The 18636-nt window shown below is 34.9% G+C and overlaps 1 protein-coding gene across 1 annotated transcript in view; it reads left to right on the forward strand.

The window, feature by feature from the left end:
* The first annotated feature begins 441 nt into the window (after positions 1-441).
* Positions 442-18636, forward strand: part of LOC137407823 (uncharacterized) — a 101566-nt gene continuing 83371 nt past the window's right edge. The window contains exons 1-2 of the mRNA XM_068094203.1: positions 442-507; positions 886-1011. Coding sequence (XP_067950304.1) covers positions 442-507; positions 886-1011 — 192 coding nt within the window. The remainder of the gene's footprint in view (positions 508-885; positions 1012-18636) is intronic.

The following is an 18636-nucleotide window of genomic DNA, read 5'->3' on the forward strand; positions in this document are numbered from 1 at the left end:
ATTTAACCAAACTTTCCCACATATGGAAAACAGCGCTACCATGTTTCTCCGCAGCTTACTTAATCGCGCCTTTTTACATGTCCTTACTCCTACTCCTATTTCGTCACCTTCCCGCGCTTGCTGGCTTTATTTGTTGTGCTAATTCCAAGGCTACGAAAAGGGTGGGTGTTCTATCATCTTGGAGTTGCGCAATTTAGTACAGATTTGCTATCTGAAGGAGGCGCCCTTAAAATGCTTCTACCAGCTATGGAAATAGATCCCGCTCATTTCTACTTGTTAACCTGATTCTAATGACGCAATACTTTGCCAATCTCCTTCATCCGCATTAGCCAATCAGATTGCTACAGGCTTGAATTAATTGAGCCTAACTTAGCAGATCGTTCATTCGCTCTTGGGCTGCCTTCTTTCAGTGCTTCCTCCTCCATGAAATTCCGTCGGAGGATGTTGCGTTGGCAGATAAAAGCGCCCGGCACTTACGAAGAGGCGGACTCCCAGTGGTGCTGTCAGGTGGATTTATAACTGACAGCCGGCCGTGTCGTGCTTGCGCCAAACTCGCTCAAGGTTGAGTTTATCTACTGAGTGTTCTGGCAAGTTATCTCGTTCATTTGGGTTCAACGGGTAGTAAACAGGCTCAATTAGGTTTTCATGAGTCAAGATTTCATGAGACAAGAAGATTCCTATCCGACACTCTCGAAAGTTGTATTACGGACTTTTGAACGGCATTGGTATGCATAGACACATAGCAGCTCATATCACTTGCTCTAAATGAAACACATAGCTTGCAGATGTTCTCTTACACTGTAGTTGATATTGCACTGTTACAGTCGGTCTCTTCTTTTGTGAGAGCTTATCCAGCTGAATTACTTGTTCGCAATCTATTTACAGCTGGTTGTAATTGGATTGCTTATACCTTGCTTTAATCTAATAGTCTTTGTACTGCTCATTGAGGTCCTGAGCAGCATATCTTGCGCAGCTGAGAATTCTGAAAAGAAGTACACGTGTGTCCTGGTGGTATTCTCAGGTTAACATCCTCATTGAACCTTTTAATATCTCGGCAGCGTTGAGTTGCCATGTTGAATATTGATTTTTGACAAGTTTGTAAACATTTGGTGCGATTGAAAAGTTCTTGATAGTGTATATTGTATCTGCATTTCACTCTTTTTATAATTAATGCGCATACATTTACTGTTGAATTCTGTGTCAATGGAAAACAAGCTATGGCACATCGTCTGCAGGACTGCCTTTTCGCGAGCTTACTCGCTATAGGATATTCTGCACACTTGAGTTACTTATCAGTATAGATATCTTCTCTCAAGTATTGAAGCAGCACCAGTATCTGACCTCACATTATTTGCATGATAAACCTATAAACCTCTCATTTGTTTGGCTCTGATTGCATTCATTATTCACGAGGTTAATCTAGTCAGGCTTACGGAACACTGCAATTTAGTTACTTGCTTAGTTGCTGGAGATATTCCTGTCTATAGCTCTATGAATTCACTGGTTGTTAACCGTTCGCTACTGTCGAAGGCCTTCAGCATGAACTGTGACTTTCTAGGACTATAATGTTAATAAGTAGGTCATAAATCTGGCTAGTATCATTAGCATCTTCAGCTACTACTGTCTTGGCGACTGCTATTCCTTGTACTCCGCTTAGTCGAAGATCTCTGATAAGGTAAAAATGTTACATCTCGAGGAAAAAATAATTGCTTGATCAAGTCACATCAGCTTTAGTATATTTTGATTAGTCATCGGATTTCATGTATTATTTTACATCTATTGGAATTCATCAATCAACCCAGCTGTAGTTTTAAAACATTATTGCTTAAATGTTATTGGTAAAAGGTTTGCTATAGATTCTGCTAGTGATACTTTGCATGATTTGATAGCTCATGTTCTTGAAGACCTATTAACAGCTGTTCAAATTAATCTAGGTCAATTTATGTCTCGGGTAACAGATTTACGTAATATTTTTTGTTTGTAGTCGATTTTTCCGTACTGCTGTTTATTAGGTTAACACTAAAAATGGCGATCAAATAGAAAGTGGAATACACGGTGCCACATCTCTTCACTCCGATTAGCGCTTAGTAAGCGGAAATGTGGCTACTATTTTAAAACCTTATTACAGGTTTTCTGGCTAGCACAACATTTTGGCGGCAAGCTTTTTGTGTGGGTGTTTCAGGTGAATCATTCTCTCTTCATGCATCGCTGAAGTTAATCTTATAAAAGGCTCTTGGATTTATTGGGAATATGTGGTTAATTATTGCACGCCGCCGACTCATGGTCTCCTTTCAGAGTTTATCGAGGTCAATCACAGGTCATTCACTGTTTGAGTTTGTTTTTGGCCTCTTTTATTTATAGCAATCGTTTACATCAACCGGAGGCCTCTCTTTGTATTACACTAGCATAGCACAAAGCTTTCTTGGAAACTCTCAGATGGCGCTGTAATTAACTAACTTGACCCGCTCAGTCTAGAGACGCTAGTTGAACTAATTTCAAATAGGCTAAGATATGCAACCATATATTGACTTACGCAATAGAGGAGTAAGGTGCTAGTAAAGTGCTATGGTGCATTGCATAACCAATATGATTGGGTACCTTAATTAATTCAAGGTAACTTTTAGGTTATGCCAATTTTTTAGCTGCCAATGATTTGCAACAGAGTGTTTTTTTCTTATTGTTGTCTGGTGATGCTCTACTCCTTGTACAAGTTAAAAAAAAACAAGTTATTTAGAAGCAACATTCTTACCAATAGATTAAAAATATTTGTTTACTTACGAAATATTCGTGACTTGAGATGAAATTGTAGTTTAACACAGCTCACTGATTGCCTCTTTAACTTGAAGTTGTACCAAACTCCATAAAACTGACCAGGAAATATACTCATCTTATCTTTAATGTCGTTTTTCTTGTTTGACCTTGCTAGAAATCCACTCATCAACTTGGTCTCTTTGGACCTGCAGGTTTAGTTTTTATTCAATAAACTAGTTTGTCAAATGAACTTTAATTTTGTAGTAAAGATTGACAGTTCAAACCTTCTTTCTAAAGTATTTGCCAAAAAATTTAACTTTCTAAAGATTGCTTACAACTCACTGTTTTCAATAGATTCATAGTAGCTTCTTACTATAAGTTCTACAATAAAGTAGGTCAATCTAAAACATGAAGCATGAGAGGACAATTCTATCATCTCAAAGGAACCCTCGGTGTTCTTTGACCTTTCGGTTGTTTACAGCTTGTTGACTGGTTTGCAATGATATGAGATGGACAGCTGTTTGAGGTTGACTTTACTCACTGAATTGTGGCTAAATTTCTTGTTACAAACAATGACTAGAAGCTATAAATAGGGTATAACGTATTAAAACAATACAGAGGCATTAGAGATGAACTAGCACAAAATTTTAGTAGATTTTATTAGAAAGTATCGAGCATTTTAATCGCATCGAAGTTGTGTCGATTTTAATCATGAAAGATCCTGGCAGTCAGACCACCACACAACAAAAATGTATACAAATAATAAATAAATACTTACCGTATACATTTTGATAAAATCGACTAAAATTTTCTGCAAGTTCACCTATATTGAGATATTTTATCAGAGCTTCAACATTTGGGCGAGTCAAAATCTATTCAATTTCTTAGAATTCAGGTCCCTCATTGTCGTTTCACCTAAAGCAATCGTAATTAAATTATGCTGACTCTAGTTAGGTTTGCTACAGGGATCCAATTTCGTGTAATGTTGTTCATAAGGTAGCATAGCCTTATCATCTCATACATGAGCTCGTGGTAGCAACTCAATTGAAGGCAAAATCAGTTATAATGCCGTTTTAGTTTTTCCGTTGGATCATACTGCCTAGGGACCTTTGGTTAGTTCTCATTAATATTCATCAAATAGTTATCAAGTTCAGGTTTCTCATGGATCAAGGGTTCTTTGTTATCGTTGGTTTAATATTATTTTAAATTTATGCACTTGCTCAATTATTCCAGTAAGCTTATTTAAAATTATCAATTTTTAGTCACTGAAACTTTTATGTCATTATCTATAAAAAGTGATAAATTATATATCTTCTATGACCCACTGTAAACTTACTGCATTACCAATATAATATTGACATATATTCATAAGCATTTTGGTAACAACCTTAGGAAAATAGTACCAGGAAAAATAACAAAAGTAGAATTTTTTTAAGAAGACGTGAACGAGCAAGTCGATTGTTGCAGCATTTTCTTGCTTATAGTCAATGTTGCTCCGTCGAATTTCTTTCGTGTTTCGTCAGTATGTATAATTTCGGTCTTGATATTGCTGCAGCTCTGTCAAAAACAATCGCGAAGGATGAGCTTCATTCCCAAGGTGTTGTTAGTCTTTTTACTTGTGGAAATAAGCACCATCATGTTTACCAACGTGCAAAATTCGTTTCAATTCAACAAATTTGTTCTGGCATTTATCATTGACATTAGATGACAGTTATAGCATTTTTTATCTTGACGCTGAAGATCTGTGGTCTTAGTGGTGTCAAAGGAAATTGCTAGTTCTTGGAACAGTCTGCTTGTAGTTGTTGTCAAGTGTGACACGCAAGTCATTCTCATCGGGCATTGTTCTAAGTAACACTAGTCAGCGCGTAACGATGTCGTAACAGCATATAGAGCTAGGTGACCATCGATAGTTCTTGCACTACCCATATAAAAACTTTAACAAAAGAAAACCTATAGCAGTACATCAACATGTTTTTAACCATAGCAGTTCATCGGGCACCTGTTCAACAGGCTACAATATAAACTGGATAAGCTGGGAACCTGTTTCTATTCTATTGTTGCTTGTACGCTGGTTGTCCCATTGTGTTGTGAGAGGTCATCGTGTGTAATAATTCTGTGCACAATGATTCCAATCTGTAGCAAAGTGGTCGAGTTGCACAGTTATTAGTTCGCTTGCTCTAAATTTTAATATCGGAGTTTGATTCCTGGGTGATGCATTATTATTTCCTAACCGTTGAGAGTGGCATCAGACAGATGACTCTTATTATATAGTAAGAAGCTTTCTATTCAAGTTTTAAGATTTTACTGTTATCCTTAATTAGAAATCCTATTTAAACTCGATAAATCTGCTCTCGCACAGTCTACCTTTGTTCAGTTGATGATCTAAAAGCATGCAGGGCTTTTGGTAAATGCCACTTTTATGTAGCTAGATAGTTTTATTGTTACAGTTAAACTACAATATACTAGTTAACATTGCAGTGGGGTGAGAGTATGTTCGTTATATAAATTGGCTATTGCATTAATGCAATGATTAAGTTATGCAGTTAAAAAGAACAAATTGCTGAAATGTATAAAGTCGACACTTTATTTATAGATGTTAGGTGTATACATACTAGAGCATTTTAGCTGCAACACTATTAGCTTTTTTGAAGAAGATGTGTTAACAGTAGACTATAATATAGCTATAGTGATGTTGTTACATGAAAAGGCAGTAGTTAATTCAGTCAGTCGGGTTGGCAAAAACCAGGACATTCAGCGCCATATCTGAATTTTTTAATTGCAGAATATATCCCTACATTATTACACTATATCCCATAAAAGTGTATACTTAACTTGCGTATAATTCATTTGTGTTCAATAATGGCTGGTGGTAAGAAAAACCCTGTCTAAATTACACATATATATATATATATATATATATATATATATATATATATATATATATATGTGTAATCTTCTACCTGAAGATTGCAATACGATTGCATGAAACTAATAGTAGTAATGATTTTAACCTGTAGTTTTTAATAAACTTCATACACAGCTCTAATTGACTCAATTATTGAGCACTTTACTTTACAGTGTAAACCACATATACTATATATATATATATATATATATATATATATATATATATATATATATATATATATATATATATATATATATATATATATATATATATATATATATATATATACATATATATATATATGCTAAAAATTTGCCTCAAAAGATTATTGTTTTTTTTGATGCTATTGTAATGGTAAGCTATCCTACCATGTGTAACATTATCTATCTTACATAATGAAACTGTTTAATCAATCACTCGTAAGATGGTACTGGCTACGGGAAAGAGCTGGAAGCAAAGGGATGTTATTTATCATCTATCAGCTCTAAGAATGCTATTTCTTTTAAAGAAAATAGTTGTGTTTAGCATTGTTTCCGTTATTTTTTGGTTGGAATTGTTTTTCGTTAGCCAATATATTGCAATCTATTGATTCATAAAAGCACTCTTAGCTCTAATCTAATAATAGAATAAACACAAATTTATAGTCATTCTTCTTTTTAGTCATTGGGTGCATTAGAAAATAGTTTTGGAATTTTTACAAGTAACAAAAATACTTGCACTAGTCCAAGAGAGTTTTTACCTACCGTACTTGTATGTCGTTTATTTTATGAGTGATGATTTAGTAAAATGTGCCAATATGCTTAAGATAGTTTGAATTTTTTAACATAAAATGTAATATATTTCCTTTAAAATTGCAAAGGAATTCTTACACTTAGCAGTTTTAATGTTTATCAGTGGAGCTAAATGCGCATCACTTGGACCCTGCAGCCAAACTATAACTAACATGGTAGCAGCTTGGAGTTTTACAAATTCTATTAACTGGAGCAATAAAAAAGTTGAATACAAACGCAAGAAAGTATCGAGACATAGTCACACTTGTTTATGTGATGACTCTTTGTACCGCGTGTCATAGTAAATAAAAACAAATACTTTACACTTTATTGGTAACACTGCATATACATTGGCTGTCTCGTGTGATTCTTGTGTGCAAACTATTCTAACAATAACGGCGGTTTTCTAAAAATTTTACCATTTCTACTTGACAGTTATTCTAGTATTTTCATTATTATATTTGTTGGCAACTGTCACCTTACAGCAAGAACTATTCAATTTTTTTAAAATGTGAATGATACTATTTATATGTTGACTTGATTGAAGAACCGATGAGATTGTCTCCTATTTGATTGTCTCCATCTTTTGCTGTCGGAAAGTATGAAGTTTCAATGTCGAGTCCTTGGCCTAATTCTTCACCTAATTGCTTTTTCAAAGGTCATACAATCCTAGGGCAAAAAATGGGAAAATTCTAGGATTTAATGGGGCTTGAAATTCGTTGTAAGGTGTTTAGGGAGATTCAGAGTATGACATCAGTGGTTGGTATTCAAAGCTCATTTACCAACTCTCTCACGTGTTCATGCCACAAACTTCTGAGATCATTAGTGATAGTGGCGTCACACCAAGCTTTGCAGTAGCCAGGTACGCACTGCATGTACCTTCTTGTACGTCTTAGCTTTTTGTTGCTGATCTAAAGAAGCAGAAATAGTGTTTGCATTTGATGTCAGTTTATATTGTTTGATCGCCTTTGCTAGTGTTTGGTAAGTTAACCTAAATTGTCCTTTGGAGCTTTTTTGGAAATGGTATTTAGTAGCTTTCATTATTTACTGTAAAAAGAGTCTATTAATGTTGTAATACACAGTCTGCTAATGAGAATACCTGGTGTATTGGACAAATCTCAACATGACTTATTCACAGCAAAAAAGCTCCAATATTATTAGCCGCTGCCTTATGATACGGTTGCCGATCATTTCTTATATTATTACTATAGCCTATGATATTATTACTTTGGGTTCGTAAAGGTAAAATCAGTTGGTCTGAGCACGATTGGAAGTGACAGACCTTTTATTTTATTGAATGACAAAAAATTCTCTATTTTTATTTCTAGGAGTGTCATTCGCTTGGAATCTATTTTGGTTATCATTTTTGTTCATCGGAATTATTGTAATGTAATAAAGCTTAGATGGTCATTTGTGGTGGTAGTTGTGCCTCTGGCAGATACGATAAAGTATGAAAAACGTATGTCATAAATATTTGAGTAAATCTATATTTGAGATTCCTTGCGTCTATCAGATGCAGGTTTGACTCGTTAATGCCTGGTAAAAATTAAACTTACGAGATATTTCATGCTCTTTCACTGCTTATTAATAGTTGCATCAGCATTTCTCAATCGCTTAAATTGGTAGAACTAAACACATGTTTGCTGTATGGTACAAACACCCTGGAAGTCCAGTGTACTGTAAAAGATCAGTAGCAGACCTGCCAACCCAAGAGTGGGGCAATGCGTGAGATTTGGTTTTGGGGCAGTTGATGTATCAATGATAGTATATATAAAATTGGGGCAAAATTCTCGCGCATTTCTCACGCATTTCTCACGCATTTTCATTTTTTCTTTGGGGTGATTGCGTGAGTGTCACGCCCAATGCGTGAGAGTTGGCAGGTATGATCAGTAGGTGTAATAAAACAATGGGTAATTATTTTGCAACACTAATAGATGGCTGATCGATACAGATGGTAATGTTCTGGGTAGCTAAGCTGGATGTCAAAGGTTTGAATCCCGTATGCCGCAATGTTTTTTCCAACATCTAACCATGGCTTTGGACAGGTTCATATTATCCTAAATACTATTACGCTGGCAGTCGTGTGCGCTGTGAGAAATCGCGTGTAATAACTATGTGCACAATTATTCTTATATGTGGAAAGGTGATTGAGTAGCACAGATGGTGATGCAGATGGTAGAACGCTGAGCCGAGAATCTGAATATATGAATTTGATTCCTAAGCAGTGCAATATTTTTTTAATGTTTATTGGCATGGCTTCAGACGGATAGAATTGGATCTTATTATAGTAAAGATTAAGCTATGGCAATTATGTGTGCCACCACTAATGTCTTGAGCCACCTACATATGTACCGTGTGTTTGTGTCTGCTCTTTATGAGCATAGTAGAGGTCGATTAGACTAATATATTACAGTGGTTGAACTTCACAACTAAGAGCAATGAGATAAGAATGACCAGACAGTGTTGATAACATAGATAAGCCTAGTTACTACTCGTGTTCTTAGCTACTCTCCCAAGTCTGTGCCTGGATCGTAATTCATAGAGCTTGATTGCGTCATCTAGGCACCTCACTATATCAAAAGGGATGTCAATGGTTAGTGAAAAACTGAAACTTGTCTTCAAGCTCCAAAAAATCATCAGTCTAGCTAGGACATTTTCCTTTGTTATGTCTGGCGTTAGAAGTATCTCGTAGTTGGGATGTCCTGTGTTTGTCTTAGTCGTTCATTCGAGACAGGTTTCTTGAGATTGCTGTTCATAGATGAAGGCTGTATCATCGCTTTCTTTTACTTCACTAGTAGACTACGAATTTGCACGTCACTTTACATGGTGGTATAAGATTTGCCCTCAATCTAATACTGTCAGGTAAAGCTTGCCTGCAAATGTCAGCCACCTGCAACAAAAGTCTTGATAAAAACTTACTAAAACGGTCATGTATAAGCTTCGGTAAGTATATTTCTACTAATAGGTTTAACATAAAACTTTTGAAGGTCAAATGAGCTAACACTAATTATTTTGTGCTTTAGTTCAAAATCTGTCCCCGATTGAAGAGTTTGCAAAAAAATATTTGAAAAAGCTAAAAAATTTTGGAGTAACCCTATACCTAGTAATCTCCAAGTTTTCTTGCTTTTAATTTCCTTACCTTACTATAGTACAAGTCTAACTCTACCTATATGAATACCGTATTTGCAGAGCTTATTAGTATAACACACAATGGTTGGGTTTAAAAACTTGATACCAAAATAATATCTTCTCTTTGTAGAAACAAATGGTTTCCTTATTTAGAAAAATGCCTTGTATGTTCATCCAAGATATCTTTTGCTGTATTATATTGAATCTCTATTTTCAGTGCAATCGATGATCCAAAGTAGTGTCAAATGCTATAAAAAAATTTTAAGTCAAATTAGAGAAAACAACTAACTGAAATGATCCATCAGCCAGACATTCATCGCTACAATTGTTCAATCATTCTTGTCAAGCTTTGCTCATAGTCTCTGCTTACAAGTTTAATGCATATTTTGCAATGTTATGTGTAATATTCAGTTATTTTGTAGGTAATTCAGTAATAAATGTTACAGGTTCATCAGCAGTGCAAAAAATTTTGTAAGCTCTAACCAAGGCCAAAAAAGGAAGCACAATTCCAAAAAGAAAAAACTTTGCCTACAAAGTTGCTGTTAATACAAGAAAGTATTATCTGGAGCAAAAGCTTTTCTCAGTCTTCAACATATTGCATTGCAAAAAAAGAACACATCTACAACGGCACAGTGTCTATCATGAATTCATTTATTTGAAAAAATCACTTTACATTTGGCCAAAAATTAGCAACTATACTACAACTCACTGAAAACAATAATTTACGAATATATAACCTGTTCGAATCAAATTAACAAGGACATTACTTTCTATTATATTGCACCTATCAGATAAAAAGTTTTCACTGATTAAAATTGAGTATTTATGTTATTTCCAGCTCAAAATCTGATGCTTTTAAAAGTAAGAGAGAGCAAAACATCATATATAACGCAGATTGCATTTTGAGGAAAATGAGTCTAACGTGTGCACTACTGATTGTTACATGCATTTATGTAGCTTGTTAATATGCTATCCTTATCCTTATGTTAGCCTTTTTTTCTCTTTTATGAATAAGGGTTTGAACAGGCAATTTTTAGATAATCTAGCTCAAAAACAAGCGATTATTATATGAGTATATCAACTAAAAAATACAAAAACTAAACAAAAAAGCAAAAGTTTTCATAGTTTTGAAACTGTGATGACTGTGACCTTGAGTCGGCTCTTGTATGGTCGCTACATTAGTTAGCGCTAGGTGTGAGATGTCATGGAACAACTATGGAAGGCCAATCTTATGGATTGGTTAGCGCTAGGTGTGAGATGTCATGGAACAACTATGGAAGGCCAATCTTATGGATTGGTTAGTGCTAGGTGTGAGATGTCATGGAACAACTATGGAAGGCCAATCTTATGGATTGGTTAGCGCTAGGTGTGAGATGTTATGGAACAACTATGGAAGGCCAATCTTATGGATTGGTTAGCGCTAGGTGTGAGATGTCATGGAACAACTATGGTAGGTCATTCTTATGGATTGGTTAGCGCTAGGTGTGAAATGTCATGGAACAACTATGGAAGGCCAATCTTATGGATTGGTTAGCGCTAGGTGTGAGATGTCATGGAACAACTATGGAAGGCCAATCTTATGGATTGGTTAGCGCTAGGTGTGAGATGTTATGGAACAACTATGGAAGGCCAATCTTATGGATTGGTTAGCGCTAGGTGTGAGATGTCATGGAACAACTATGGAAGGTCATTCTTATGGATTGGTTAGCGCTAGGTGTGAGATGTTATGGAACAACTATGGAAGGCCAATCTTATGGATTGGTTAGCGCTAGGTGTGAGATGTCATGGAACAACTATGGTAGGTCATTCTTATGGATTGGTTAGCGCTAGGTGTGAAATGTCATGGAACAACTATGGAAGGCCAATCTTATGGATTGGTTAGCGCTAGGTGTGAGATGTCATGGAACAACTATGGAAGGTCATTCTTATGGATTGGTTAGCGCTAGGTGTGAGATGTCATGGAACAACTATGGAAGGTCATTCTTATGGATTGTCAAGTACTAGCAGACAAATATAACATTTTATGCTTTAGATATATCGTTCTTTCAAAATGTTAACCTAATTGCTAAATGCAAACCAAAAAGTTAGAAAAATGAAAAAGTAACAATTTTAAAAGTTCTACATGAAAATAAAACATAAAACAAGTTAAAAAATCAACTGGGCTACTGGGTTGTTTTAATTGTAGCTGCAATGCGAAGGTCTGGAGAATCTACCTTTTAGAAAATGCCATTTTATGAAGGTAGGGCATATCTAAATCTGGATACCATATAAAATAATCACACACGGCATCTATCCAAAATATAAATGCTGAACTAAAGTTTCTTCTAGTACAAGAAGGTTTGTGTATATCCTGGATAAATCTTGGCAATCTAACTGATATGTCTATCAAGTTCACCGTCCTAGCAAATTTGTCTACCGAAGATCGCATAGAAGGAAGTGAATAGTACTTTGTTTTTCATGTAAGTGAAATGGTCTAGTTAGCCAGTTGTTTGAATGATTTAATTTGTAAAGAGTTATTTAATTTGTAAAAGTGTCGTTTAATTTGTAGACGGGTTGTTTAATTTGTAGAAGGGTTGTTTTGTACCGATTGAACAAGGAGTGAAAAGTTTGGCTGTTAGACCTGCATACGATTTTTCTTCACAATTCCTTTATCCTACTGCTCTGAGAACTTTGCTCATGTAATGCGAGGCTTTTTTGTAAAACTGGTGTGTTATTAGTAGAAGCTTAACTTAAATAACTGGGAATACTTTTTTGCTACTGCAGAAAAGTGTCCTACATACTTTGGTTTGGTTAATTTATATATTTTTGACACCATCGATGTTTAAAGTAGTAATTTTTTTGCTTGTATTTTTTATTGCTCTTCTGAATTGTCTAGGCTATATCAAATGACTCACATAAAAACTATAGAAATTTGTTACGAAAAACAATTAAGATGCGTACGAGTCATAGGGTGCCTTGAGCCATTCTCAATAACAACAAAACCCTTGATAGGCTGAGACTATATGATATATATATATATATTATATATATATATATATTATATATATATATATATATATATTCATGCTACAGACAGTACTGTTTCGGCTATTGAAGCCTCATCAGTGCAGCTCAGAGCTTAGGCAAGGGACACAAATCCCATTATTAATGAGAGTTGACTTCCTGCCACCAAACAACTAAGTTGCCTCCCAGACTTTAAGAAAGTCAATGTGCTGACACCAGAGTGCTCAAATCACAAAAGTGATGAGCTTTGCACAAAGGCTAGTAGTGCCGCACCTCTCACAGAGTGCTCAACCAAACCGAAGTGAGGGAGCATATAAATATAACACGAGTAATAAATATGTTCTCAACACTATCCTAGGAGCTTGGCTTGCATACACATAACACTGTAATGCTGATCACCACATTTTGTTGGTAGCAATATATATATATATATATATATATATATATATATATATATATATATATATATATATATATATATATATATATATATATATATATATATATATATATATATATATATATATATATATATATATATATATATATATATATATATATATATATATATATATATATATATATATATATATATATATATATATATATATATATATATATATATATATATATTGCTACCAACAAAATGTGGTGATCAGCATTACAGTGTTATGTGTATGCAAGGCAAGCTCATAGGATAGTGTTGAGAACATATTTATTACTCGCGTTGCTGTAATTTTGCTTCAACTCGTCAGAGCAATGATAAAATTGTATTGGCAATTATTCTTTTCTCACTGTATCAGGCTGTAACTAAAGTAATGCATTAACAACAAGGTGGTTAGTTTAGTGATAGCGGTCACCTACTGACTTGCAAAGTATAATTTATTCCTGAGATGATGAAGTTTTAACATAAATAACTGCTTAATTAGAGAACTTTTTAGGGTCATAGCTTGTTACTGCGTAATTACAACATGCGTTGCCAAAATTATAGAAAAATTGACACTAACAATAATAAAATAATTAAAAGTTCATTTTTTGAAGTTGCAGAAAATAAGCTTGAAATAGTTGTTTCAATCAGCATTTGCCTCATTCGTGCATCCTTGAACTTTTCATTAGACTTGGCAGAAAAAATTCAAGCACACAAAAATAGTGTTTATAGAAATAGTATGTTTTCGTTGATTGCATCCAATGATTATTTTGGAGTGTTTTCATTCCTTTTGGCACCATGCAGCTGCTCCGCAAATGGCAGATGAATTGCTTACATTGGCATCCGAGTGGATGAGAAACAGTTCCGGAACTCGCTATTTTTAAAAATAAAAAACATCGGACAATGTTTTGCACCAATATTATAATCAAGGTTAAACTTAGTCTAATATTTGTTATGTGCATGTGTATTTAGGACAAATTATAATTTTATTTTGTCCAAAAACTGCCATAGAAATTATGCTTAAAGAAGAACATGAGTGAAAAATTAGTAAATTTTATCAGAAGGTATCGGTATTTTGCTATTATTTATCATCGCTTTTGATGTTTGAGTTGATATGGCTGGCAAGGTGTTTCAAGCTCAAAATTGACAAAACTTGATCAAGATTAAAACGCTTAGAAGAAAAATACGTTTTCAAAAATGATCTCAGTAGTCACGTTTCCTGTTTGTCTCTCTACCTATCTTTCAAATAATTGAAAAATAGGGAGAGAGACAAACTTTGATGAGAAAAATTTTCGGAACTCACTATTTTCGAAAAAACAATTTCCAACCAATCTAACCTATTTTTCAAATAATTAAAAAATAGGTTATAGATTGGTTAGAAATTGTTGGATTTTTCTCTCTAAAAGCTCGGTAAACATATAAGTACTCGATACCAATGAGATCATATACCGTACTTACCACTTACAAACATTAATCATTTTTAAAGAAGTTCTGAGCATGTCTTTTTTTCTGAGCATTTTACCCGTGATCTGATTTTGTCGATTTTAATCTTGAAACATTTTGACAGTCAGATCTCTTCAAACATCAACAATTGCAAATGATAAAGAATACTGATTTTTTTAGATAAAATCTGCTGAAATCTTTGTGCAATTTCATTTCAATGTGTTTTTATGGTTGTCATAAAGAGAAAGGTTTTATCCTTCTAGCAAAATTTCATCTTGTTTGTAAGGTTTATATGTGTGATTTAGCTGTAAAAGAGTGCAAAAGTGTAGATGTTTCATGTGCTTAAAAGTGGTATGATAAGTTGCTCTTTAGTTTATAAGGCAGTTTTATCGATGACTGTATTCAAACCATAATCAAATGTTTCACATTTTTAAAGGCAAAAGAAGTAGTACAATAACATAGCTGTCTTATGTAATACAACTAACTCTATGTAATTCATCTCGCTTGCATAAAATTAACAGTTGCAATCAAAGTGTAAGAGGTTTCTGTAGAGTGGAACAATGTGAGAGTGGAACAGAGCCAAGGATCTCTGCTTCGGTTACAAAAGAGCGGCTATCATGTTTTCCTACAGCAATTGTGAAAGTAACGTTGACAAAAAATGAACTCTCACTTTAGCAAGCCTATTCACCGATGTGTACTTTCATGAATGTAAATATATGAGATGTGTAAATAACATAATGAGCTCTCTACCCATTTTTATTTACAACTAACTGTGCTACCTGTTGCCCGGGTAATAAAAAGGTCTTTGGTCAGAAAAAGGATTTGTATTTAACATATAACAACATATGCCATTCTAACTTTCAAACTACCTATCATGAGAAAAGTGTTTTGTGTAATTGAAATAAATTAAGAGAAAAAATAAAAACAACTGTAAAGGTTTTCAAACTTCGCCAAACAACTTTTAAACTTCAAATCATGGGGAAAATGTTTCGTGCAGGTCAAATAAATTAAAAAAAATAAAACGACTATACAAAGGTTTAGATATAAATGTGAAATAATTAGCAAGTAATAGCTAAATTAAGTTGGTTTTGCTATGATTACAATAGAAGATGATTCTGTAATGATACAATTAATACGAAGTGAGAAAACAAAATAAAAATCCTGAATATGTTGAATTAATAATAACAATTCTTGCATAGAAGTGTGTGTGTATAAAAAAGGTTACTGTTCCACCAGAAGCTATCCATCAAAATTTTGAATACGACGATGCTGGTACTTCTCGATACCGGTACAAATGTTAAAATGAGATATGGTACTGTCTTTGTCTGACCGAACGGAGAGATAATGTCAAGGCTTTCCGACATAGACGATATAATTGTCCGCGTGAGAAGATTTGGCCTTTACCCCAGATTAAGTAATTGAACCTTCCGAAAGAAAATTTTTTAACAGGGCCTTCGTAATGCGTAATGCGGCCCGTAATGCGTGGCCGCATTAGTAAAATAATCTGCGTGCGCTATAGCTGTATCTATAGCCAGAATGACAGACCTACTTTGAGAAATATATATATATAGATTAATTTGCCAGTATACTCTACTTCCTTGAATATAGCATTTTGGGTGGCCTAGACTAGATATAGCGTTGCTTGAAGTCAGGAATAATTGTTTCATGGAAATGGTTTTCTGTTCTCTGAATCTCAACTTTTAGGAATCGTAACAATTCACATACACGCCAATGTTGAATATAGGAGGCTTTGGTGCATTTCAAAAATCAAGTCAATGGCATCAAGTCAACACCCTAGGACACTTATATTTTGCTAGTATTTAGTTTTGTGAGTAGCATACAGAGTAAAATTTCACTGCAACTAAATTTCGCAGCTCTGATGACTGCAAAAATATAGTGATGTGAAAATAAATGTGGTGGAACAAACATAATTAGATTCCTCAGGTTCGGTTCACCGATTAAAAAAAATTTCAATTTGGGACTAGTTTGTAATTTTGGACCACAGGTAGAATGGTGTGGGTGAGGTCGATAATGCAAATTGATCGCTTGCTGCCATTGGTTTCTTGGACTATCAATGAACAAAGCTATTTAATATCGCATTTTCGCTCGTTCATTATGATAGTTTAGTTTCGCAAATGAAATTTTCGCCAGAGAATTACTCCGCAAGAACGTGAAAGTTCGATGAGGCAAATACACAAGTGTCCTAGGGCAAGTCAAAAACTCTGTAATAAAATCTGTATAGCACTATTATGGTGCTATTTCATCATGGTCTTCATGCAAACAATTGGTTTTGTACCTTCACAGGAACTACTAGAATAACTAGATAGAGTTGCGAGTTGACAATCTGTTGCCAAGGTACGATATCTTTTGTGGACGGTGTCTTCACTCTCAAAAATATAATTTAGCATGGTATTGACCCATGATTGCCTTTCTAGGTCCTGTTCTGTTTTAGCCTGTCTTGAAAACTGTTGTTTTTGCGGAGTTGTCCCCCGTCGAGCAAGCGCGCAACACAACAGCTTGTCACAAGACGTACTGCACCTGATGCATCAGCTGCACTGAAAGGGAGTCGTTCTCTTCCGTCTATGCGGCTTGGCTGCGATGTTATGGCGGTCGCTCCATTGGTAATCATAATGGATTTCGCGCAAAAATTTATGTAGAAAAAAATAAGATAACAACATTTAACCAAAGACCAGTCTCTGTTGTAAACTTTAGTAGAACTTAACAATAAAATAAATTGAAAAGAAAATCCATAAGAACAAATAAAACTGACTGATACAAAAATAGAAATAAAAATGATTGAGCACACAAATAACGACATGTTTAGTCGCTGTTGTTGCCTAAGTTCTCAAGTTCTACTAACGTTTACCGCCGAAACTGGTTGCTGGTTAAACGTAATCTTATTTTTTTCTACGTAAATTTTTGCGCCATTTCGTTATGATGACAAGATGGAAGAGTTATGATGGAAGAGAACAACTCCCAATAAGTGCAGCTGATGCATCAGGTGCAGTACGTCTTGTGACAAGCTGTTGTGTTGCTCACCCGCTCGACGGGGAGACAACTCCGCAAAAACAACAGTTTGTCAAGACAGGCTAGTTCTGTTTCTTATAAGACAATTTATGGTAAATAAAGTCATATTCTTTTAGGATGAGAACTTTATGATATATACTGATGTTGAGCTGAATGTTTGGGTGGTGCCAAGTAGCCGTCTCACAAGGCGCAGACCACTTACAAATATCAAGCAGCCATGTGAATGACATAGACCTGTTATAAATGCTTGGTCTTGCAGGTCAATATATCGTGCATTCTATAGCTGTAATGCTGTTAGTTTTACATTTATTACCGCTACCAAACACTGATTCTTTGTGTTTGTAAATGAAAATGGCACAACGTCGTTTAAAAAATGATCTAAAAACAGTGCATAGGCCTACTGCTTATCTTTTCTCACATGAAGCAGCCCACTATTGGTAGGCTCATTCTGGTGCCATCAGCTTGTCAGCTCATTTTAGGAGAGTTTCTGGAATGTTTTTTTTCTCACGCAACACCATTAGTCACTTGCTCCAATTTGTTTCACCGTGATTTAGTGTAGCAACAGTGAAAGTCTGGTATTAGCTGTATGTTATAACCCTGGCAGTCCCATATAACCCTGGCAGTCCCATATAACCCTGGCAGTCCCATATAACCCTGGCAGTCCCATATAACCCTGGCAGTCCCATATAACCCTGGCAGTCCCATATAACCCTGGCAGTCCCATATAACCCTGGCAGTCCCATATAACCCTGGCAGTCCCATATAACCCTGGCAGTCCTGGCATAAATGATAGTTAGGTGTGCCAACAAAGCTCAGCAAATAAGTACATGCCATGTATATGAACAATTATCTATATGAATAAATGTGAAAGTATGTCTGTCCTTCCAGCTATAGCTATTATTAGAATAGCGTAGCTGGACAATAACGCTGTGACAGTCATGCCTACCAAGATTATTAACTAGCTTACTGGAATTTTCCATTGGAAATGTGCCAGGCTAATAGCAAGCAACTCTCACTACTTCTCATTGTTTATAAGACAAAACACTTTTTCTCATAGTATGTAGTTTGAAAGTTTGAATGGCAAATGTTGTTATATGTTAAATACAAATCAATTTTCTGTCCAAAAAGGCTTTTCTATTACCCGAGCAATGCCGGGCAGCACAACTAGTTCTATAACA

Source organism: Watersipora subatra, chromosome 11, assembly GCF_963576615.1.
Source record: "Watersipora subatra chromosome 11, tzWatSuba1.1, whole genome shotgun sequence".
NCBI lineage: Eukaryota > Metazoa > Bryozoa > Gymnolaemata > Cheilostomatida > Watersiporidae > Watersipora > Watersipora subatra.